Genomic DNA, 26,370 nt, shown 5'->3' on the forward strand with positions numbered 1-26,370 from the left:
CTAGGTTTGAGCCCGGCCCGATACTATTATATATAATAAAAATATATGTATACTTACTTATTAAATTATTATCAAATATTAATTTACTATTTAGAAAATATGAATTAGTTTATTAATTTATTAAATTATTATTAAATTACTATAATATTAGTTTATTAAAACACACCAAAAATAGGACATTTTATGTGTAGATCGGGCTTCAAGCTTTATATAAGGGTTGGGTTCGAGCTCAAGATCTAGGCCTGACGGTTGGGTCGGATTTGGACCCGGTCCTAGACATTTTCTATTGATAAAGAGGCAAGCTTGGCCTGAAAGTAGCTCAACCCAGCCTATGAATAGGTCTAATGGAGAATGAAGTCCCTGCCCCATCTCGATCCCAATTATATATATTAAATATTATTCATGTTAAATATATATGTGGTATTATTTATATTATATATCAAAATATATTTATATTTTAAAATTTCCCTGTAACAAGAAACTTGTCTCCAATGGGGTTCAACGATCAAGTTTTACCACCAGCGATGAGGATCAGGGTCAGGGCAAGGATTTATTTTAAAATCGACATCATGATCGAGGGAATATATATATGATCCTTGTCCGATTGCCAATATTCTTAGTGCGAGCTGCATATTAGGGCTCTCACAAAGGGAGGGCATTATAGCTGATCAAGGCATTACAACAATATCTATTGTTCTTCGAATCCTCAACATTGCAGGAATGCAAATGAAGCTCACTTGCCATGACAGGGGCTCAGGGAGATTGGGGATGCCAAGTGACCTTCTCAAGTTCTGGTTATTGGCCTTCATTTAAGGTTAACATTACCAAAACACCCTCAAACATGAATAAACACAAATACCCTAAGTAAAAGCATAATTCTATTACAAGGGTAGAATGAGTCAATATTTTTCAATTTAGAGGGGTGAAGTCTAATCATTCTACTTGAAGTAACTCTTATATGTGATATATGAGATTATGCACAATTCTTACCAATTTATGTTGTTCAACTCAAAACATTTCAGGTAAAAATAACAATGGTATCAAACACAACCCAATGATGATCGATTTAGGCTATATTTGGTTTGAAGGAAAAAATAGGAAAAAGAAAGGAAAGAAAAAAATATATATACAAGGTTTATAAAAGTTTCTTATCTTTTTTTTTCCTTTTTCTACTTTTTCTTTCAAACCAAACATAACATTAGTGAACAACTTGATTGAATCTCAAGCTTTTTATGGTAATGCGCATCCAACCTCGCATGAATTTAGGATAAATATACAGAAGATATTCTTAATGTACATGAAATTTATGTTCTCAGAGTTTTTGCTTTGAAGAGATCGGAACTTGCTTTGACGTTTTCATCCTGCACCCACATATTGGACCTCCATGTCCGGAGCTCCGTACCGACGCTCCGTTATTATATTTGTCCTATCTAAGATATTCCCTAGAGCCCAGGGGCCCTTTCCTGCACCCACATATTGGACCTCCATGTCCGGAGCTCCGTACCCGACGCTTCGTTATTATATTTGTCCTATATAGGATAATCCCTACTCCCTAGTAGCACCACATTCCCAAATATTATCTATAATCTATGAATGGCATCGGGTCGTACTATTTTTGTGCGGGTACTAAGTACGCTCCACCCACTGCCCAATACGGATCCACTTAACATAGTAAGATTCATACTCGAAATTGACCCGGAGTGAATTTCAAAAGTGGACAAGAGTCCGGATCCTCGACAGGTACGTGTATGTTTGGGTCGTGATGTATTGAGTGAGCTGTAACTCTCCTCTTGATCTACGTGTGGACAAATCTGTCAGTTTCAGCGTCATCAACCACATATCTATGTACTTATATATGGACCCCATATTTCACATCATATAATTCATGATCTCATCGAATTGGAGATCCTGCCCTTCCCAGAGCGCTCTGAGACCGGATCTGCTCTTCACACTTGGCGCTTTACTCGCACATCTTATCATGTATTGGGAACATTTCCCGCATTTATAAATTATTATTGATGGGAGATGTTCTCAATGCATGGTGGATGTACATGTGACGCGTCCATTTGTGAGGAGCATATTCCGTCACCTCACAGCATGTCTTGGTTCTACGGTGGCAATATTTTCAATATTTTTGTATTTGTATTTAGTAGGAAAAATTCCGACTAGTATCCTGTAATTTGAGTTTTAGTGTCACTTTGACCCCGAAGTTTAAAATGCGACAATTCAGTAATTGAGGCTAGAGGTGTAAATCATGCCATGTTACCTGTGGCCCAGCATGAATTTGGATCGGTTTGATATAGTCTGACATGATGGTCTACAGGTTGTGCTAGGCGTAGAACGATCATGCAGATTGTGATGGGCTTGGGGTTTTAGGTCCACAGGCCGGGCCGACATGGTACGACCAAGTGGGTTATGCCGTTCGTGGCTCGTGGCATGACACATTTATATTATATATATGTAATATTATATAAATTATGATTATATAATAATATATAGTATATAATATATTAATAAAATAAATAATTTTTAAAAATTGTATTATACTAATTTGTTTAATTATTGTATATATAATCAATTGTATACATCAAAATTCATATAAAATTAAAATTTTAAGTTTTTTTATAATTTTTTAAATAAATGGCTTTGGCCTGGTCCATGGCTCGGCCCATGGGCCAACCCTACTCGTGGCACAGCACGGGCCTGCACGGGCCTAGGCCATGGGCCGTGCTGGGCCAACCCCCCAAGTTATCCCAGGGGAGGGCGACATGGCCTACAGGCTAGCATGGCACAACACTAAAGTGGCACTAGGCCCAAAGTACGAGGTACTAATTGGAAAATTTCCCTATTTATTATTTGGAGATGTTTCTAGGGGTGCAACTTGGGCGAGCCCAACTCGAGCCCGAACTGGCTCAACCTGGAATTTTACACAAGCTAGGCTTGGATTTTCGGTCCTTGGGATGGGCTCGGGCCCAAGAAGTCAGGCTTTTTTATTTTTCAAACCGGGCTCAGGCCTAGCCCTTATGTAGCTTGAACCCAGCCCATGCCCAGCCGAATTATATACATTTTTACATATATATGTGTATATATATAAATATTGCATACATATTTACATACATATATAAATATATGCATATATTTGCATAAATACATTTATATATGTATAATTTTAGACAAGGTGGGTTTGGCTTGGGTTGGAAAAATAGGGCTTGACCTTGGGCTCGGGCCTGGGCTGGACATAAACCCGGCCCTAGATGGGGAGTGAGAGTGAGGAGTGCTATGTGAGTAGATTCCAATTCATCCATTTGGCATATTCAAGGCAAGATACTACCAACAAATGGGGAGATGTTTCCAATACATGGTAGGATGTGACTATGAAGTAGGTGACTCGGTGTGAGGAGCGTTATGTGAATAGTAAGTCCAAATTCATCCAATTGATAAATTCAAGGCAAGACAATACCACCAAACGAGGAGATATTTCCAATACACAATGGGATGTGACTTTGAAGTCAGTGTGAGGAGCGCTGTGAGGAGTAGATCAATTCATCTCATTGGTAGAATACTACCAACAAATGGGTAGCATACACAAACAGACCAAACTGGAGACACAACTGTTTGGTGACTGAATGGCAGTTATATTGGTTTAACTGCTCAGTTTGTCCAAATGATGTAAAAATTAAGGTGGGAAAATCTATGATGTGAAAAAAAATATGATATGGGACCCACCCATGAATTTTGATAAATAACACATAATTGACTATCACGTTTGTGATTTCAATTGACTGGTTAAAAGTTTTTCAGATATCATATCTTTTCCATATCATATCATACTTAAACCCAAAAAGAAAATATCCGATACATATGATACCGAAAATGATTTGATCAATCAATACCTCGTGAATTTCAATTTGCTTATCTTTTTGTGATACCGGTTGATTACTTATAATTTTTCCCAGCATCATAGGGCATCATAGTCAAACTAAATAACAATGGTTCTAGATTATCTTTTAAAACTACTTCACAATAAAAAAATTGAGGGTATAAAACATACTAACACATAACACATTTAAATTAAGGTGAATTTAACCAAGTCAGCATTTCTAAGAACAGGGCAACCGAAAACCCTTTTTAGCTGCCATCCGGTTCAAATCTAACAATATTGAACAACTTGGGGTGTTTTGGACCGTGGTCACAAAAAAGTTTGGTGTTCATTGGGCGAATGGGCCCCACTGTGATGTATCTAAAATGGTAGGTTTTAAAGTTCATCGCACATCGTGATATTCTATAATTTTGTAAAAAAATATACCAAATCAATGACTAATCAAATGTGCGGTGTGTTCTGTAATACAAGATTTTAATGCATTTCAATATCTATCATATTTTGTGTTTAGGAATGGCAACGGGGCGGGTTTGGGGTGGGGACTACATTCCCCTTCTCCGACTTTGACCCCCAAATCACCCCCCATCCCCGTCCTCCATCCCTGATGAGAAAGGAATCTCTTCTCCATCCCTGACTTCGATGGGGATGAATCCCCCGTCGGAGACTCGAATTCCCGAAACTAAGAGAGAGAGAGAGAGAGGACCGTTGGGACCTGGGAGAGTTTATGTCGATGATGACTAATGAGAGAGAGTCTGAAGGGTGACAGCGACAGTGACGATGATAGCGACGACGAAGATGGAGTCTCTTCCTCAGTTGTCTGGCCTCTCCTCTGTTAGATGTCCGATGGGCAAGTGGGTAGTGGCAATAGTCAATGACAGCGGTTGGCAGTTGGCGAATCAGCGATGAAGATGAAGCTAGGGTTTATTGGTTTTGTGGTTTAGTCGCCTCTCTTGAATCTTCTTTGTTGAAGACAAAAGAATGAAGACTGGTAAATGGTTTAGTGAAGGGTTAAGGGTTTTCCAACTTTTCAAGTTTTCTTGATTTCTTCAAATTATGTTTTAGACTTTTAGTTTTTACTGTTTTATAAATAAATTAATAATTATCATACTTATATAATATATAATATTATATTATATAATATAATATCATATATAATATTAATCGGGGATGGGTCGGGGCGGGGATTGCATTCCCCATCCCCGATCGGGGATTCATGGGTAGCCCCATCCTTGACCCCGGCCCCGCCAGGGAGCCTGGGTACCCATTGGAGACGGGGAAAATTGCCACCCCTATTTGTGTTCCAAAGCCAAATTTCACTGGTTATAGAACACGCCAGGAGCCCAGGATTGTGAAAGGTTATAAGGTCATGAACCGGATATCCCTTTTTCATTCGGTTTAGCTTGAAATCCTAAATTCCTGAATCATTAAAAGCATGTCGGCCCAACTAGTAGGATAAAACACAATCATGGAATTCAATTTTCACAATCCCCTATCAATTGCGGACCGCCCTAATCTTGGAGCCCATTAAACTTATAAAACTTAATTTGGAAAGAGTATAAATATAAATATCTACAGTACGGATACAAACAAAACAATATAAAAATATAAGGCTTTGCACTCTATATATTTGCATTTGCACTCCTTCCATACTGTCATTAAGGCAATGTTTGGTTTGAAGGAATTGTAAAGGTTTCCCTACCTTTCCCTTCCTTTCCCTACCTTTTTCCTTTAAACCAAACACAGCCTAAGGCTTAATTTGGAAAAAGTACAAATACAAATATGTACAATGCAAAATCTTGTATTTTGTATTATTTTACATGTATTTGTACTAGTCTCTCAGTTTGGAAGGAGTACACATGCAAATATGTAGAGTACAAAATCATGTATTTTGTATTATTTTACATTTATTTGTACTGTATATATTTATATTTGTACTCCTTCCAAACTGAGACTAAGGCTCAATCTGGCTCCTTCCAAACTGAGACTAAAGCTCAATCTGAAAAGAATACAAATACAAATATGTACAGTGTAAATACAAGGTTTAAATGGCTAGTAAGTTATAACTGGGTCTTATCCAGTAAGACCTACTAAATATAATAGGGTGGGTTTTGAATCTGTTAGAGACTTCATGCAACCATGTCTGCCTGTTTTCTTATTAATTCAGGTTCGGGTCTATCTTGACCCAGACTTGATCCTACCCATTAACATGGCCGCAACCACAACGAAGAAACTGGATGAGTTAATGGTGTCACATTGAAATTTGAGTTGGATTGGATCCATGCAACTGAAACCTGAGTTGGGTTGAAATATCAACCTGTGCCCAAACCTAATTTGGCCGTTTTATATTTAATTTTGAGTTGAGTTAGGGTTTAAGATTTGGTCTACCTGACCCAATCCTAACCCAATATGTCCTTATTTTCTTCTTTTTTTTTTTAATGTTGATGATGCACCCATATCCTCCATAGGGGTCATTTGGGAGGGCTTCAGTGTTGATAGAACCATTTCCGATAATTGATTTTTTGATTACCAAAACCTAGATTCACCAGAAAATTGATTTCTAGGATACTAAAAACAGCTTCACCAGAAAATTGATTTCTCGGCTCATGTAAGCCTATTTTTGGCTTTCCGGATTTTTCACCAAACATGACTGAACTACTTATGCTTGGTTGAGTCTTTAGTGATCAGTGTCAAATTAGCCGTAAAAGGACTCAAGTCTTTATCTTTTTCAGTTCTTTTAATTTTCTTCTAATATTCCTCACCAGGGCAAATCTAAATTAACCAGAATTGTGCTTGAGTTGTGCAGTTGGTTCCTTTCCTTTGGTTGGGTTAGCTTGGTTCTAACATCTATGCACTAGCTTGGGCTTGGTCAGGCCCTCATACACTTGAAGGTAGGCTTTAGTTGGCCATAAGCCTAATCTAATCCACCCGAGGTCTAATCCAAAGCCCAACGACCAAGAAAGGCATCTGGCATTCTCTTTATTTTATGCCATGGCTGCTGGCGTTTCATCAAACCCACTACCCTCCCAATGCTCGAGGATTTATTGGAGAGGGTAGAGGAGAGGTCTATGGTCACCTTGAATAACGCTCAAACAAATGATGGTGGATTTTCTTCACAGGCTGATCTTTTTAGAAGAATAAAATAATTGAATCACACATTGGATTATATGCAGGACCAAAATTTGATATTTCCTTTATTGGTACAAGTAAAAGATCTGTCCTGAGCAGATTTGAATAGTTTTGGGTAAAACAAATGAGGAGATTTTGTTGGGAACTTGGATGAAATTCCATGATAAAGAACCGTCATCAAAAGAGGTAAAAGGCAGGATGTGTGCAGTGTTAATGTGCAGATCTATAGACGACTTTTTGTAAGCTGGCCCAACCCTACATCTACCATATCTCTGTAACCCAAGCAAGGGATTCCAGTTCCCAGACAACAGATTTTGGTGGAAATTGGAACCATCGAGAGTCCCAATGCTTAGGATCATTCCGAGATTTTGTGGGTCTGGATTTCAGATACTTTGGGTTCCCATTGGATTTTGAAACCAGAACGCCCCCTTTGTAAATCTACACGAGTAATAGGATTTGGACTTCATTAAAGGCTACAGATGAAACTAAACTAGAGATACAGTGGTATATGAATGCCCTAGCATCAATTAATAATAAGATTTCTCGGTTTTGGAATTCAAAACAAACCCATCACAGTGATCACACTCATCTCAACTATAACAGTCACATTAGCAAGTTATATTCTAGTCAGAAGAATTGTGTGGATATGTCGCATTTGCTGAGGCTCTACTAATCAAAGTGCATCATCAGTCCCCTGGAGAATGAAAACTGGGGTTCGTGATTACAAATCATTGAATGGACTCACCTCACAATCATGGACGTCATCTTCAGACAAATATCCTTCTACACTCAGGACGGGCACATGACTGATACCAGCACCAACAAGCAAAAACCAACACCTACATTTGCTCTATTACATGAAATCAGGTAGCTCAGTTCTATTTGCTTTCATTAACTGGAAGGTATACCCCTTCTGCTGCCAACCACACGTTATCAGGACGCTTTTCTCGCACACCACAAACCTGCACATGGTTTCCAAAGCATTGCACCAATGTAAGACAATATCATCTACCAAAAAGAGCATGTAAAATTTGCATCACCGTGAAATTTGAGATGCAGATTCCCTCTTTACCTCCTGCTGACCCCCGGCTATCCGACTGTATTTCTTATCGTGACTATGTAGGTAACCTCCAGTGTCTACGTGTTGAAGTCTGATTCTTTGATCTTGTTTCCAAGTTTTTCCACTCCCCTCAATAATCTCAAGCCTAAAAGGAAAATGCCAAGAAAAAGGAAATAGCAATCACCCATATCAACAGGATAGATGATGTAGGTATCATCAAACAATGACTATAGCTCTTACCTCCAGAAATCACCAGTATCAGATTCACCTTCTCCTCCAAAGCAGCTCACCTACACATTGCTTATTGTAAGTTAAAACATCCAAAGTAAAAATCCAGTAAGGACTAATGTGGATACCACTGTACTTAACTCGGTAGTGGTTTGATTAAAAACAAAATAGTAGATTCACCCCAATGGTCATATTGCAGTAAAATGTCCAACAACAGCCAAGAACAATTTAAACAAATTAAAATTAGTGAAGCTAAAAGAAAACTAAATGCATATTTCAAAGAAATTAAATGGAAAATGGATAATAGCATAAGGTGGATTGAATTGGTAAAGGTGGATTTGATGGATCTGAGTTGTGATTTGTAAAAGGTGCATCTGAGAGAAGGTGGCCTTGAAGAATTTGGCCAGATATTAGTTTTTTCATTTTTTTTTTTTGATCAATTGCCAGATATTAGTATTAGAAAAGATAACTAGCATAAAATACTAAAGCTAAGAAAATAGGGTTTTTTATAGCAGTTCTTTTTCTTTATAAATAAAAGAAAACTTGAAAGAAAATGTCAGGTGATACCTCGCAATGCTAGCAAATAAGTGCAGCAAAGCAGCCATGGAAGCCCAATTGGTAATATGTGCCTATTGCATGATTCAAATCACACGCCACGATTTTTTGAAACCTCTCCCATGGAATACCACGCCACTCCATCTCTCAAGGGGGAAGTGCTTGGCCTAAGGTGCCAAATTTTCTATAGTTCTTATGTTAAAAAAAAACACAAAATTAGAAGAATGCAGTATCCAGTGTCAGAATTTGTATCGTATCATGTTCAGCTGGCAAGGTCTCTGGGTGATTATGGCGGAAACCAATTTGAAGAATTTCAGTTACATTAGGCTGAGGTTTGGACTCAGGCCCATTCAAATTTAGTAAATGCTCAACCCAACCCTAGTTGCACAAATAGTCAACTTCATTGCAAAGACCGCACCATCAAATAAAGCATGCTGAAGCCATTTTAAACAGGCTTTTAATTAAAAAAAGTCATTACCGAATGTTGATCCCAGCAATCTGGGGTCTTGGGAGAGGTAGACTGGATACCATCCTAACCTTTGGAATCTTTTGCACAAAGTGGCCCCTCTCAGACCCAAACCTGTGTTGTCATACTTGCCAGACCAAGATTTTATCAATGCTCAGAGAATCAGACCAGACATTCAACCAGAACGGGGAGAGCAGGTCAGAAGTTCAACCACAGTCAAACCAGAGGTTGAACCGAGATGTCATGACATATACATGTATATACCACAGGATATATAAATATTATAAAAAATATATTATACAAGTAATGTTATACTTGAATGTGATGGACAGATTTTGATTTCCTTAATTTTTGAAGTAATTGATCAAAGTCCAAACCTCCCAACTCATTTTCTTTGAAATATATGTTCATCAATGCAATGTGTACATTAAAGATTTCATAAATGAACACAAATAAATTGGGTGGTTTTAAGAAACTGGGACCGGTTCACTGGTTTTCTGGTTAAACCAGCTGGTCAGCTGGTTTTGGGCAGTTTTCTACCTATTCCGGTTTCTAGGGTATGACCGAGCTGGATATAGAGCTGGGTCACAGTTCAACTGGTGTGACTGGCCAGTCTGGTCCGGTTTCCTAAACACTGGATTTTACCATTATACCAAGCAATTGCCCTCATAAAAAGGTTTTTAATTGGGAAATAAAATACAAATTCCTTGGATACAGTTCAAAAAATGTATTGCTAACTGCTTCAAAAACCCTTTTTGTCTCTATTTAGATATTAAAGCATGTCCTTTCAAATGGTAAATTCACTTATAAATTAAATTAACAATTCAGAGCCAAAGTTGGACTTCAATAAGTTTCCACTTACAACAGAAAAAAGAGTTGGGAGCTAAACATCTTAATGTCAATATTTTATTTTTAATTTTTGAAAAAAATAAAGAACCGTTTTTCTAATATTTAGGAAACTGAAAAGAAAATACCAAAAAGCATGCCAAAAAATCTGTCTGATGGCATGGATAGATTCCAAAAAGAACAAAACTTTAATGCCTAACACCTCTTCAAACACCTGGTTACTTTTAACCATCAACCCAACAATGAAAAAGCAAAGCCATCCAATAAAATACATTGCAAACTGAGTTGTAAATGCAACTTAAAATCAATATCTGCTCTTAGCCATGGCAACCTATTTCTATATGGACTATAGAGGAAAAGAAACTTTGAATTAACCAATGGAGTTGATTCTTAAAAACACATCATCAGAAAAACAAGGAATGAGGTGGTTTGAAATAGTGGAGGAAAGGTCCTACTGATCTAGAAGAGTAAGTGCTCAACTAGACCTTACCCCTTTTTGAACCAGACAAAGAGGGGGCAGGTCCAGTTGAGTTATTACCTTTTCATGTTTACAAGTTGATCCAATTACAATAGGGATGAACCCAATCCATAATCATCATCATTATCCAAGCCTTATCTCAACTATATGGAGTCAGCTACATTGCCATTCCATTCTGTTTAATGCCATATCCATTATTAAATAATGAGTGCTTATATCATTTCTTACAACTTTGACCCATGTCCTTTTGGTCTACCCCTAGCCCTTCTAGCCCCTTCAACTTGCAACAGATCACTCCTTATGGGTGATGTCAATGGTCTGTTTTTTTATCAGTTTGCTGACATTCTTCTATGCACACAACCAAACCATCTTAGTGTACTTTTCTTTCATTTTATCACCTATTGGAGCTACTCCTAGGTTCTTTCAAATTACTTCTGATCCCATCCTGTATAGTTTTTCCACTAATCCACTAAGCATACACATTTATGTCATACTCATTTTTTGGACATGTTTCCTGACTACCCAACACATAGTTCTATACAGCATATCTGTCCTTTTGATTCTTTTATAGATCTTTCCTTTTAATCTAAAAAGTATTCACCTATAACGTAAGACTCCAGATGCAACCCCTCCATTTTATCCATCCTACACTAATCCATACTATGAACCATAAAAGAAAATACCTATTGAACCAATCATAGGAATACCAATTAAAGTTCTTATTCCACATTTGTGGTTATGTAAGAGGCATAAACAATAAAAGATAATTATGAAATAAGATGATATCCTTCTAAATAGGATAAGAGAATTCCTACTATAACAGTATTACCATTCTCTTTCTTTCTCTCAATCAAAGAAATAATTGGAAAATAAAACAGCAAGTATGAAAATGAGTCATAAGCCCCAGTAGAATTTGGTATAAAACAAGAAATCCCCATGATTCAATCTATAGAAACCTGATTAGAGAATATAAATCTGGCCCTAGGACACCTAGACACCTGATTACAAAAGCAAAGGCTTTGGCAGTTAATATGAAGTGCTCATTCAATGGACTCTTAGGTCTGCAAATAACCTGGCTGTCTCTCAGGCAAGGGCAGGAGTTACAAGAAACACATCTAGCTTGGGGGCCCCAGGCCTGTAATAAAGGTGAAATAAAGCATATAGCGTATAAAATGTAGGTCAGCCATAGGTTGTTTCTTGTACTTCCCTCATCTCTGCTTTACAGTGATGAATCTTTCATATTATAATTTATAATTAATGAATCCTCAAGCATTATTACTGATCAAAAAACAGAGGAACACTTCTTTGATCATGCAATATAGCTCCAAAACCTGAACAAGCATAACCTTCTAATCACGAACTAACTTGGGAACCTACATAAACAAATTAAGTGGAAAGAAACTAAATATATCAGGGTAAGAAATAATCCACTAAGTCTGATATGTGCCTTTGCACCATTCAAGAGATGGTGCATCTCTTGAATCATCTGAATTTATGATTTGGTACTTGATAGGCCAAATGTAGGTGAGGATAGTATGACCAATCCACCATCAAATTAATGTCATTGAGCTCATTATAGGTTATATGACAGACTAGTGTCATTTGGACTGATTATGGTGATTGGTAGTAAATATAATCCGTTAATGATAATGGAAATCTAGTTCATCATATACTAAGGAAAAGAAAAATCAATATACAAACCTAAAAAAGACCAGCAACCCAGAAAGTAAAAGAAAAACAAAATGGGTGACTAGGCCGAGACATACAGCATATGCATATCATTATAACATAACCATACAAATAATGGAAAAATAATAATATGAGAAGGTAATAGCTTATAAAAGAGAAAAATAAAAGGATTAACTTCATACAACAGTGCAATACTGAATATAGAAAAGAGTAAATAAGTGCGTGTATGTGTATGTTTTATCAGTATAGTTTCATTTTTCAACCCAACTTCTTTTACTTAATATACAAAATGGAGTGTTGTATATTATCATGATAAGGAATGAAGCCAAGTGCACAATTCAGGAATTCTTTCCAATCAAGATGAATCATTTTATGTCAACAATTATTCTACAAAATGCAACTTTGAGAATTGTTAAATTCACACCCCTTGCTCAGCAAGCAATAAGCATTAATTGGTATGAAACCATTTTACTTAAAACCCAAGTCATTATTTATATTACAAGCATTGGAACACATTATAGCCTTGTTTTCTAAATTCCGATCAGCTCATAGATGTAAGCAACAATGCACACATGTTTTAAAAGTGTTAAGACGTTTCACTAAATCGAGAAAAAAAAAGGGAAACAGAGATTGTTCAATAACTTCAAACATCTGCAAATAAAAAGACAAGCTGACAAGCAACATTAGAAAGGTGCTAATCAACCAACCTCCAAGTTGCCCGAAATTGGGGATGCATGCAAGTGGCTGTGCAACCATCTTCGAGTCCTCATATGCTGTAGTCGGATAAGAGTTCCACTCTTAATTTTATCACCTTGTTTAGCAGATGAGTCTGGAGCAGGCTTAACAATCTGCATGGAAATCGAAATTTAAAATTACCCCCTTCTCCTCTTAATGGATCAAATGAAAATAAAATAAAACACACACAAAAAAAAAGAAGTACCCAGTAGCTGTTTGAGTCATCGACATTAGGGAAACCAGTAACCGACTGCTGCCCACTGCCCGAACCGTAAGGCACTTCATGTGAATGCAACCGGAATTTCGTCCTCTCGTGCATCAATTTAAGAACTGTCCCATAAGTAACCTGGCAGAAACCAACAAAGATGAAGCTTCGAGATGAGATCCCTTTCGAATTCAATCAATTCGGAGAAAGCAAAAATAGAGCCTTTTTACAGGGAGAAGTACCTCAACGCCTTCGGAGGCGGCCGAAGCGGGAGTGGGAGAGCCCTGCTCGAAATCAAGACCCAGGAATAGAAAGAGAGCGAGCGCGAAGAAACCAATCGCCATTAAGAAGAGGAGGGCGATGAACCAGGTCTGCTGCCAAAACGGAAAATCAGATTTAGAAGGCCCTGATTCTCTGTATACAATTCGAGTCGGTCCCGAAACAAGGGTTTGCGGACCTGGAGTAGCAGAAGAAGAAGAAGAGGAGGAGGGTTTCCTTCGGAAGAGGTTCTGCGGCCCTGAGGGAGCCACGGTTCGATCCGTACTGTCCAGAGCGGAGCTCCGGAGGCGATCCCGATCTCGGCGTCCGCAGTCTCAGAAGGCGAAGTGCTTTCTATGTGGATCTTCGTCTCTTGGAGCAAATGTGCGCTGTTCTTTTCTTTCGATTCCTTCAGTGTTATTATTTGGCCATTTGGGTCGTTATTTGGCTTTTTGTCTGTTTTCAGTCCAATTCTTCGGTCCGAACTTCGGAACAGAGCGAGAGTTCGATTGCTGATTCGAGGATGCCACGTTTGGAAGACGGTCTGAGCTAATGAAATTGTTACAGGTGGAATGGAGGTTACGCGGGACATTTTCATTGGTTGGAACTCGGTTGGGAACTTATGCCAGGTAGGTCCTTTCCTGATCTACCACTGTTCGATTTCTCCTTATTTGACTTAAATGCCCCCAATCTATTACACAAAGACCATCAATTTTGTTCTTTGCTTCTTTCCCGCGTGCCCGTTTGGGAGGGTTTCATAACAGAGGCTTCTAGCATTCCTAAATGGGCCCCACCTGATTTATCATAAAAAAGCCCCCACATGAAATCGGGGCCCCGCCCCGAATGGAGAATAAGGTGAGAACAGGGTTGCATATAATGCTTCACATCCGTCTTGAACCCAATGGTGAATTATTAAAATATTTTTAGGTTTAATATTAATTTTTTAAATTTTCTTAAATTTCCATTAAATTTCAAAAAACTTAGGATTCCATAACCCATTTCTAAAATACCCTAGAATCCCAATAATTTAATATTTAAATACCCATTTAATATAAATGGTCAAACCCAAGCGGCTTCTTTGTTGTAGCTCCTCCGAAATGTAAAAATCGTCCATTATTAGGACCTTAGGTTGCAATTCAAGTTGGCCCGATAGCATTTTACATTGCTTCCTGATTACTGATTAAGGCTTCAACAATTTCAAATCAGCCCCCTATAACGTCCCACAGCACATTCCTGTTGTGTATTAGAAATATTTTCCAATGATAATATCCGGATAAGGGCTGATAAGAGCAATTTTTGAATCAACTATCAATAAGAATAATACTTTTGATATAAACTATCCATCTTCTTCCTCCTACAAACTATCCATCAGCGCTGCCGTCCGCCACCGCTTCCAGCAACCTTGGCAATGTCTCTGCTCACCTCCACCTTCGGTAATGCAGCTGCACTCCTGGGGTCTCCTTCCAATCAATGCGGGCATTGAGAAGGTTTCTAAAATCATCATCAAGATTATTAATAGAAATTGCATCCCTAAACTACACCAGTGCCATGTCTGCTGCTATTAATTTTCTCTTCCTGTGTTTCTGCTGAGATCCCTCCAGGCCATGGCTACCCATTCACTAGAAGATATATTGGCGTATTCGAAGCCACAACAAGAGAGGAAATCGAGGCCTCGGCCAGAGCAGGCGCTCAAATGTCCAAGATGTGATTCGAGTAAAACCAAGTTCTGTTACTACAACTACAGCCTCTCACAACCGAGGTACTTATGCAAGGCATGTAGGAGGTATTGGACCAAAGGAGGATCACTGAGAAACGTTCCAGTAGTCGGAGGTTGCAGAAAGAACAAGCGATCTTCTTCCTCAAAGAAGAAACAGGACTCATCTCTCATCGCTACTAACTTCAATCAGCGTTGCTAGAGGTAGAGGTGAGTGGAGGCATTGCCAGAGGTTGCTGGAAGCAGTGGCAGGCAGTGGCGCTGATGAATGGTTTATAGGAGGAAGAAGATGAATATTATTTTTATCCTTATTTGATATATTTTTTAAAAAACTAACATATTTATTAAAAATATTATTTTTATTGATATTTGGGCTCAAAATTGCCCTTATCAACTATAATCCCGTTTTTATACAGTCCAAGAAAAATATTTATTTGATAAACAGTTTAACTAAACAAGATCTCAAACTCTATTGAGAGAAATGCCAATATAGCACTAAGCTAGTGCTGTTTTTCAATAAAACAAACACCATCTAGGTTTTTCAATAAAACAAGAGAAGAACAAGAAAGAACAAAAGCTACATTAGAACAGTAACAGATCGACAATGGTTGGTTAACCAATTTCACTATTTTATTTTAACAAGTGAAAAGTACTCGTGCAAATGATTTTGGTGAGAGTAGATGGTGGAAAACCACCATGTATTCCAGCTTATGAATCTTTTGATCTCCCTACTGCATTACTGCATTTAACATACCAAAACTAACTCCTTAACCAACCATAAAATGTGGACCTTGGGGCTTGGGCCAATGCCCCAACCCAATGTTAAAGCCTGAATTGACAGGCCCCAACTCATTTGAGCTAAATGCAACCCATGTCTAAGTGGGCTGAGCGAGTTTCAAGGCCTCCTTATTCATTGTTTGCAATTTTACCTTTTTCCTTTATTAGGAAAAATGTATGATACTGGAAAGACATTATGCCATAAGGAACTTGACTAGATGCCGGAAAGACATGATATCAAAAGGGATTGACCAATCAATCCCCCTCACCCAATGAATTTTGATAAAAAAACCACTTGATTGATTATCGCTTTTATGATGCCTGTTGATTGGTAATAAGTTTTTTTGGTATAATAGTCAAGCCCTATGATTTATATAGTCCATGTCAAAAATAGAGTGAAAGAAGAAACAATACATACAAATACCATAAAATGATACACATTCACATACAATGTATGTGCATGAGTTTGTAGCTTGGTTATGTTGGGCTGGATTTGAAGTCAATCAATCTAAGACCACCATAACTGAAATATTAATAAATTCAAAATGGTTGCCTTTTCTTGAATAGAAGATGCAAGGATTTGAGACTATTAATTTTTTGTCAACATTTGGATGGTTGATCAAGAAAATTAGATGACACTCGAAGGGCATTTGTGTCTTTTTCAAATGCCACTTAACGGTTGATTAATAGCTGATTAATGGCTGGTACTAGATTGATACATTTTGAAAGTTTGGGTACTGAATTATCGCATTTTAAAGTTTGGGGACCAAAATGTCACTAGGCCCAAAGTACATGGTATTAATCGGGAATTGCCCCCAAAAACACATTGATTTGGTCAGCAAATTGTTGACTCGAACAATCCAACTATCAAATTGTGATCCAGACAATGGTTCATAGGCTGAGAGCTGATTTTTATATTATAAATATTTTATTATGTTAGTTATGACATCATTGGTGGACTCATTCGAACAAGACAATTGAACCGTCAACTCAAAACTTGGAGGCAAAAGCAATTCCGTTTTCTAGTCAATTTTTAAAGTACTAGTGGAGAAGCCCGTGCGATGCACATATGAAAATGAATGAAAAAATAACTAAATTATTTAATGCAAATCAAGTATGATAAAGAAAATACAATTTGGGATGAAAATATCGACTTGACCCCAAGTTGGGAAGAACTTGGATTTAGGCCTTTAGAAAGTGGTTCAGTTGATGTTTGGCAATCTATGATTATTTCTTTGCTATTATTTTTTCATTTGTTTGTATGTGTGTTATATACTATCATTCCTGCCCTTTCTTGTATTGTCTTTAATTTTCACTTTTCACTACTTCATCACAAAATATAAAGCAGGTTGTGTTGTATTAGCATGACACAATTTTGCGGGTTGTCTATGCTTTAACAGGTAGTGCCATGTTGACACATGGTCCTAGGTGGGTCGTGCTCTACCTGGCCTGAAACTCTTCAAAGGTTAGGCTTACAACACAATCCCAAGCGGGCTCAGCCATAGGCCGAGGTGTGAGAGGCATGATTTTTTATTGAAAATTTTGAAAATTTAATGAAAAGTTAAATAAATTAACAAAATAGACAAGAACTTGGAAAAAAATCTTCAAAATTTATTATATATGAATTTTGATGTATACAATATGAAATTAAAAAAATTACAATATAATTTTATATAACCCAATCCCAATACAACTCGGGGGTATGGGCTAGCCCAATTGCTACAGTGATCGAGCTGTTTTGGGTATAACCCACTTTATAGTTTCACATTTATGAGAGATCAAACATTGGAATAGCAAAAAGTGATGAAAGTAAAAATGAAAGGATGCAACTTAGGTTGATAGTCAGTATGTTAATGGTTAGTATTCATTTTTATCAGAAAAAACTGTGTACAACCCATTTAATGATAGGTTAAATAAATATTGGAATAACAAAAAGTATAGAGGGTAAAAAGGGATCATGGTTCGATCCGATCCAAAGTTTGATCCCATTTTATCGGATTCAGATATCTTCATTAGGGATTTTCATATCAGTTTGGATAATCGGATCTGATTAAAAATAAAATCGGATTTAGATCATCCCTATCCGACTCAAAAGGATCCAATATGTTATTTATATTATATTTTTATAAATTTTTATATTATTTATTTATTTATAAAATACATGTATATATAATGAAAATAGTTGAAAAATACTTTCCCTTTTTTTTTGTTTTTTTGTTTAAATTGTTACATTTTCTGTTTTAGTAATTTACTATTTAATAAAATTAAATATGATTGGATGTCTTTTAACAAAATACAATTGCTACAATGATCGAGCTGTATTGGGTATAACCCACTTTATAGTTTCACATTTATGAGAGATCAAACATTGGAATAGCAAAAAATGATGAAGGTAAAAATGAAAGGATGCAACTTTGGTTGATAGTCAGTATGTTAATGGTTAGTATTCATTTTATCGGAAAAAACTTTGTTTCATAGTGTACATCCCATTTAATGATAGGTTAAATAAATATTGGAATAACAAAAAATATAGAGGGTGAAAGGGATCATGATTCGATCCGATCCAAAGTTTGATCCTATTTTATCAGATTCGGATATCTTCATTATGGATTATCATATCAATCTAGATAATTGGATCTTATTAAAAACCCAATCGGATTTAGATCATCGCTATCCGACTCAAAAGGATCCGATATGTTATGTATATTATATTTTTATAAATTTTTATATTATTTATTTTTTTATAAAAAGCATGTATATATAATGAAAATAGTTGAAAAATACTTTCATTTTTATTGGTTTTTTTGTTTAAATTGTTACATTTTCTATTTTAGTAATTTATCATTTAAATAATTAAATATGATTGGTTCAAATTTGAATATCGAACATCCTTATCAAATTCAAATCTAAATCAATATTTATGAGATCCTATTAGATTACATTGAACCTATAATTTATCATATAGGATTTGGATATACCTTGATCTGAATCTGATCTAATCCATTTGCTTCTCTATAAAAAGGGAAAGTGTAACTAGGATTTTTTATGAAAGATTGTTACCATCCTCATTTTTATTATAGATTATAGAAATACATAATGGTTATAGAGAAATTAGGATATAATGGCTAAGGATGGACAATAATGAAAATATAAAATACTAAATATAACATTATAAAATACAATTGGAATAACAATGACAAAAAGGGGCAATAATAAGGTGATAATATTGAAACCCTAGGGCGCTTTCTCCTTTAACGAAACCCTAGGGTGCCCCCAAAGGAATTTGGGGGCAGCTTCTTTCAAGCTTGAAGGGAGCCGCCCATCTAGGCTCTCCTCCTCTTTCATCCTTTTGGGTTTTTTCTTTCTTCCTCTCACCCCCTCTCTATTTTGAGAGAATTTTCCTCTCGAGTTTCTCAAGGTTTTGTTCTCTTTCTCTACCTGTGGTTCTCCAGCAGATGATGGTGAGATCCGTTCGTTGTTTTCCGTCAATGGCAGCTGTTTGGAATCTACTTGCAGATTTGCTCGCGTTGTGGATTGGAGATGTGCTTTTCTACTTCTGTTGGTGATGTTTATTCACCGTTATTTGACTGTAGAAGTTCTTTATGTGTCTCCTTCATCCAATTCTTATTTTTTTCTCTTGAGAAATTGTTCCTTGGTTTTTCTTAGTGGCCTTTTCAACATCTTTTGTATCAATTTCTTGATTGAATGAAATATGACGCCTATGGGCAATTTCAAAAAAGGGGGGGGGATATAGAAATCGATATATAATTGGAATAATAATGACTAAAGAGGGGTAATAAAGGAAATAGATAATTGGATTACACATCTATCATTCTCATTTTTATATATGATAATAGAAATAAATAAAAATATTCTATCTTTATTCCTCACTTGAATTGGTGTGTCATAAAAAGGGGCAATAGTGGAAATAGAAAAAATCAGGGTCTTTTGATATATAACAATTATAGAGAAATTAGGATACAATGGATAAGGAGGGACAATAATGGAAATACAAAATTCTATATAATATTATAAAATACAATTGGAATAACAATGACTAAAGGGGCAATAATAGAAATAGATATGTAATTGGAATGATAATGACTAAAGAGAGGTGATAATGGAAATAGATAATTGGATTACCCATCTAACATTCTCATTTTTATATATGATAACATAAATAAATAAAAATATCCTATCCTTATTCCTCACTTGAATTGGTATGTCATAAAAAGGGGCTATAGTGGAAATAGAAAAATTAGGGTCTTTCAATGATAACCATTCTCATTTTTATAAATGGTACAAATTACTACAACCAGCTATAGAACTTATAGACCGAATCAAACATGACAACATATTTAAAACTTTTCTAGCCAATTTTTAAAAGTTTTTAAATATTTAAAACTCTTTAAATGGCAACATATCAAACATGTCATATATTTAACAAATCATTTAAAGAATTAATGAGACAAGGTTCAACTAAGTTTGTAAATGGGGAATTTCAAATCGAATTAGTGCATATTCAAATTCCATTGGAAGAAGAAGAAGAAGAATTTCATTGTATAAATGATTATATATTATATTAATGTATATAATATATCCAGTTCAATTTCGTTTAAATAATTGAATATCCAGTTCAATTTAAATTCGAAATTATTGTACAAGAAGAATAAGAAGAAAAGAACTTCATTGAATAAATGATTATATATTATATTAATGTATATAATATATGCATATAAATAAATAAACAATTTGGATATCGGATCAAATCATTTAATATTTGAATTCAATCTAATTAAATAATTGGTCTGAAAATGATATTCAAAATTGACCATTAATACTAATAAATTATTCAAATTTGATTTGATCACGTTGAATCTCGAATTCTAATTTAAAGTTTTAAATACCATTTAATACCTAGGTTCAACTATGATATTGAAAAAACTTTAACCAACCAACTAATATCATAAAAGTGTAAATTGATAACCAATCAAGTGGCATTTATCAAAATTCATACCAGGATTTTGATTGATGAAAGATCTTCTACAGTGTGAGAAAGACATGATACCAGAAGGGCTTTGACCAATCAACCCCCCCCTGAATTTGATAACCACCTAGGTGGCTACTACTTTTATGATGTGGGTCAAATGGTTACAAGGTTTTTTTTTTCTTTTTTCTTTTTCCCAAATCATATTTTTCTAGCATCATAAAATAACTCTTGAATTAAAACAATGTTGGTTATAATTACTCTTTTACCCTACCCCATGCTAACGTGTCATGCACACAAAGCTTCAAAACAGTTCAATCCTTGGTGAGGATACAGATTGGGAGGTTTAGGAAGCTGAGAAGGGTCTAGAATTTATAAAACCTTTACCAAAATCACCTCATTACTATCTCTATCCTTGAATCTCTTGTCACTGTCCCAATACTACCCATAGAGCTTGGCTGAAAATGCAATATCACCTTAACCACCCCTTCCCAGGGCAAATAAGAATTAGCTGAACACAATGAAAGGTTCTAGAACCAATGATAGGGTTTTTATAGTTCAATCCATCCCAGAAGTCTGAACCCCACCGTACAAGTGGGATGAATCCTCACCGTGGATTAATGTTAAATCTATGGCCATATGAAACCCACACCTTTTACAGGGAGACCCACACCTTCGCGTTCAATTAAGCCCAACTATCCACTAGGGCTCCAAGAAATTTGGACCGGCTGTCTTTAGTGCTGACAAGTTAAGGTTCATGTTCTTGGTTTCTAATTGTACACACCGGTTGAGAAAGAAATTAGATACAAACAAAAGCAACTCATCTTTATCGACTGGTCAACTTCGTGCCACTGCCACAGTGCCACCCACCGGCCCTCTGTTAAGTACTTAAGTTTCTGTTTGGTTGTAATGGAGACATAAATAATGTTTGGTTTGAAGGAAAAAGATAAAAAAAAAAAAAGAAGGGAAAGATAAAAAAATCTATACAAGATTTATAAAAATTTTTGTCTTTCCCTTTTTTTTTTTTTTTGTTCTTTTTCCTTTAATCCAAACACAGAGAGATGGCTTCACCCGGGACTATCCTTGTTGTGTATTCATTTTGTACACATCACAAAGTTAAATCCAAATAACATATGTCATATATGGTAAGCATTTTATATCAATGTTTTAAAATGTAATTCAGAAGTAAAATCATTTTAGCTACCGGTTTTGGGTTAGTGGTTTGATCATATGGTTCTAATGGATAATTCATTTCAATTTAAAAAAAAATAATAAAAAAATGGCCAAAACTATTGTCAAGGTTGAAGGGTTAATAATTTGATTGTTTGGGTCAATGAATCACTGACCAAACCAATAATTTTGGCCAAAAATAGGTTATGTGTAAAAGGGAACTGGATGCTTGAATGGTTTCTGGCCTGAATGGTCCAACCATGTAGATCGACAGACCACAGTTCAAAAACCATGCTTTATACACAAATTCTGATGGCACATTCATACTTTTACACTAATTACAGAGCACACCCCACACACATACGCGTCTCATTATATGAGATGTTTCCAATGCACACAGTTCTCTCATGTTGAGAAATTAGAGCAGGCACCTTGGGATGTTCGGTTTATTTCTTTTGACATTGCTGGGAGATCCTTCCCTCATTTGATTTAATAAGTTCTTCTGTGTCAAAAAAAATTAAAAAAAAAATGGAATCTACCATCCAATGCAGCAATGCTGTCCTAAAATTGTTACTCTTGTAGTCTTATTTCAAACAAGTTGTTTGCATCAGCCAGGATTCAGGAGTGTTGGTCTGTGCTTGTGGTGCAACAAATGATTATTAATTTTGATTATTAATAATCTTGCCCTAATTATAATTGAGTTGGGAACTTGGGACGGGTTTTGGTTGGTTAGGCCGGGTTAGGTTGGGTTGAGGCCAGTCCTAACACAATTCAAGTCGTCAAACTCCCAACTGATTGACCCGGCATTGACCCAGCTTTTTAGAAGCTTTTGCTTTCAAATATAATTTGTTGATGGACACATATATATTAATATATAAATTTATAAATATATGTGTATATATATACACATATGAAGGCATATTGAATTTGGGTTAGTTTTAAGATGGTAAGGTACAAGGCCTCAACCCTAATTCAATCAGAAGTTAAGTTGGATTGATAATTTTTAACTCTAACTCAAACTTCAACACAACCCAACTTAGACCAGTTGAGTTCAAACTAACTTAATCCATTTCACATTAAGGTTTTAATAATTTCTAGGTCTGTCATAAATCATATTAATTTGACTTGATTCCATACATTTATTAAATAGGGTCAGCATTGGATCTACCCAGACCAGCACGACCCATGGACAGCACTACAAGTGATCGTCCATAATAGAATGCCACAGTGGGATATGAAAATAAGATGAGAAAGAAGGAAGATGTGTGGTGTCCTCTTAGCTCCATTTTGTCACCCAGCATCACGATCCCAACGCTCTGTAATGTGGTTGACAGTAAACTGATTAAGTATTATGTGCTGCTTGCTGTTATCAATTGTCCCAACCTACCCACCAATTTTGAGTCATTCGGTAGAACTGTGGAAGGTGAATCATTCCTCCCTTTCATCCAACCCCAGCATCCATGACTTATTGGGTACTTTTTCCCGTTTCAGTCACCAAACTATTGTTAGTAAACAAAACGACACGGCCCGACTTTGGACCAGTTCAGTACGATGGTACATGGGTCTTGTACGATCAAGCGGGCCATGTTAGAGTTAGAGTTTTAGGTTCACGGGCCAGGTCAGCATGGCATAATCGAGTGAGCCGTCTTGTTCATGGCCCGTGTGTTGGCACAGCTCATATATATTATTTATATATGTTATATATATATAATATTATATAAATTATAATTAAATAATACTATAGTATATAATATATTAATAAAATAAATAATTATTTTTTTGTTATACTAATTTATTTAATTATTGTATATATATGCAAGTGTATACATCAAAATTCATATAAAATTAAATAATGTTTTTTTTAATTTTTTTAAATAAATAATTTTGACCCGGTCCACAACACAGTACGGGCCCGCACGAGCTTGGGCTATAGACTATGCCAGACCAATCCCATAAGTTATCCCAAGAGAGGGCGACATGACCCTACAACTGGTACCCAAATGATCATAGTTTAACAGAAATTTAATGAACTGAGTTCCAAGAATCGGAGCCACAGAAACGATTCAAGAAATGAGAAGGGCAGAAAAATGGTAAAAAATATTTAGAATTGGAGAACAAATTGAATCGAGAGATAAAGAATAATCTAGTGCCGCTAATGCGGGGCATATGTATGCAACCTTACTCCTATACATACAGATAGGGGGTGCTTTCAAGATTTAAACTCTGATCACCCTGGTTGCAATGGAGAAACCCAATCGTCGCAATTGAATTGAGGTATGATGAAAGAAATGAAGAAGCTGAAAACATTCACAATTCCATAGATGGCCGTTGTCCCAGAAAACGGCTAGCTCCACATGGGTGCCACATTAGAAAAAAATGGTACGTGAAGAAGCACAGGCTAGTTTGGGACTGTTATTCCCGAAAACAATCATGCCTTATAATTTGGAAAAGTATGATCTGAGAAAACGTTGAAATTGATGTTTTCTCGTTTTCAGAACTGTTACTGTCAACGGTACTATGATTGACACCAATGTGGCATCATGTGAACTATTGAATATGTGGATCATTGCTAAAAAAGGGGCCAAACAAAAAGGAGCCATTGGATAATGCGGATCAATCATATGTTACAGCATTGATGCCAAATAAATTCAATTACTATGTCAGTATTTTTTTTTTTTTTTTGGGGGGGGGGGGTTGGTTCATTTTTTTGGCCTGCATATTTCTATGGGGCACAGGTTACTTAGATGACGGCTGAAATAGCTGAATTCTATGACTGACTTATTTTTGAAAGTATAGTAATAAGTAATCAACCAAATTTCAGCTTCCTGAATGAATTATTAAATAGAAAACAAAATAATAAGTCATTTGGTTCAGCCACTTCAACTGTGGAATGCATCTAATCTGCAATTGCCATTCCATTGCCCCTTTCAGTCCCCACATAATCCTATCCACACATACATTGGATAGGAACTTGCATAAGAAATCATGAAGAAGCTCCTCAACAACCTAAAGTCGTTGGGATAACTCTCTTGGATCTATTTGAGCCATACATTGTGTTCTCCCCTCTCCCTTTTTTTTCTTTCTGTTTTTAGTTTCTTTCTATGTGTGGTGTAAGATGATTGAGCATACAAAGTGGACATATTAAGTTAAATTTAAGACCTAATCAATGTGATTCATCATCATCCTAAATGCATCCTATCCGTCCAACCATAAACATGGCCCACCATGTGAGCAATTTTGGACCACCCCATCGGCCGGCAGTTGGATGTAGCACAACTCAGTCATGAAAAGTCACCTTTGTGATGGTTAAACTGCCAAAAGGGACAGAAGAAACCAAAGAAAATGAAATGAATGGAATGGTTGTTACAAGAAGTAGCTGAAATGAGAAACTCAGTGTAGTTTTGAGGCCACGCTTCATTCTTTCCACAGCCCCCCCGGCTTGTGGTTCTCCTTTCAACTTAAAACAAAGGCAAAAGCTGTGGTTCTCTTTGCACAAAAAGGAAAGCTTGAGGTATAAGTATAACCAGCTTAACAATTTTTACAAAATTTTACATCATTTCAAAATTTTCGTTTTAAGAACAAATTTGGCAATTTTCTTTTTAATAGAAATTTTATAAAATTTATTTATTTAAATATCACTTTAAAAGAAAATGGATAAGGTATAGCAACAAAAATATAAAATTAAATTATATAGTGTATGTAGAAAAAATAATCAATATATTTACTTTGCATAAACAAGCATTAATAAAAGACTAATCTGGAGGTCTAGCTAGCTCCCAAGACTCAATATATGGTATGGTAGCTAATTTTTCATCCACTTCATGACCACCGCATGTTCACTGGATAAGGACCCAGTTCAATAGGCCCACAATGGATATCAAATTTGAATAATAATCAATTTGTCTGGATCTGAAGTGATCTGTTGCAAATTGAAGGGGTTAGAGGGACTAAGGATAAGACGATATCGACCAAAATAGTTAAGTATTCATAATTTAACAATGTATATAACACTAAATAGAATGAAATGGTGAAACATGATTCATATAGCCGATCCATAGAGTCGGGATAAGGATTGAATGATGATGATTCAACTTGAAACACGATCATTTACAAGTGTATATACTTGCATGCTTGCATGCCAAACTTTAATTATAAAGAAGTCATGGTTAAAAGTCATTGGAACATTATATAGAACT

General features: G+C 36.0%; 1 protein-coding gene across 1 annotated transcript; it reads right to left on the reverse strand.

Moving 5' to 3' along the window:
* Positions 1-7,508: 7,508 nt before the first annotated feature.
* LOC148843274 (stromal cell-derived factor 2-like protein) lies at positions 7,509-13,979 on the reverse strand. Its single transcript, XM_088956698.1, has 7 exons — positions 13,726-13,979; positions 13,511-13,639; positions 13,269-13,409; positions 13,036-13,176; positions 8,307-8,356; positions 8,079-8,211; positions 7,509-7,968 (listed from the first exon to the last, which is right to left on the reverse strand). The coding sequence occupies exons 2-7, from the start codon at positions 13,610-13,612 to the stop codon at positions 7,885-7,887; spliced, it is 651 nt and encodes a 216-aa protein (XP_088812824.1). The 5' UTR covers positions 13,613-13,639; positions 13,726-13,979; the 3' UTR covers positions 7,509-7,884.
* Between the last annotated feature and the right edge of the window lie 12,391 nt (positions 13,980-26,370).

This window comes from Nelumbo lutea, chromosome 8 (assembly GCF_056320005.1).
Source record: "Nelumbo lutea isolate HS-2025 chromosome 8, American lotus-T2T, whole genome shotgun sequence".
Taxonomy (NCBI): Eukaryota; Viridiplantae; Streptophyta; class Magnoliopsida; order Proteales; family Nelumbonaceae; genus Nelumbo; species Nelumbo lutea.

Coding starts and splice junctions, on each gene's coding strand:
- LOC148843274 (XM_088956698.1), bottom strand. CDS start 13,612: ATGGCGATTGGTTTCTTCGCGCTCGCTCTCTTTCTATTCCTGGGTCTT. Junction 13,410..13,510: donor CCGCCTCCGAAGGCGTTGAG/GTACTTCTCCCT, acceptor GGTTTCTGCCAG/GTTACTTATGGGACAGTTCT. Junction 8,357..13,035: donor CAATTTCGGGCAACTTGGAG/GTTGGTTGATTA, acceptor AGCAATGTGTAG/GTGAGCTGCTTTGGAGGAGA.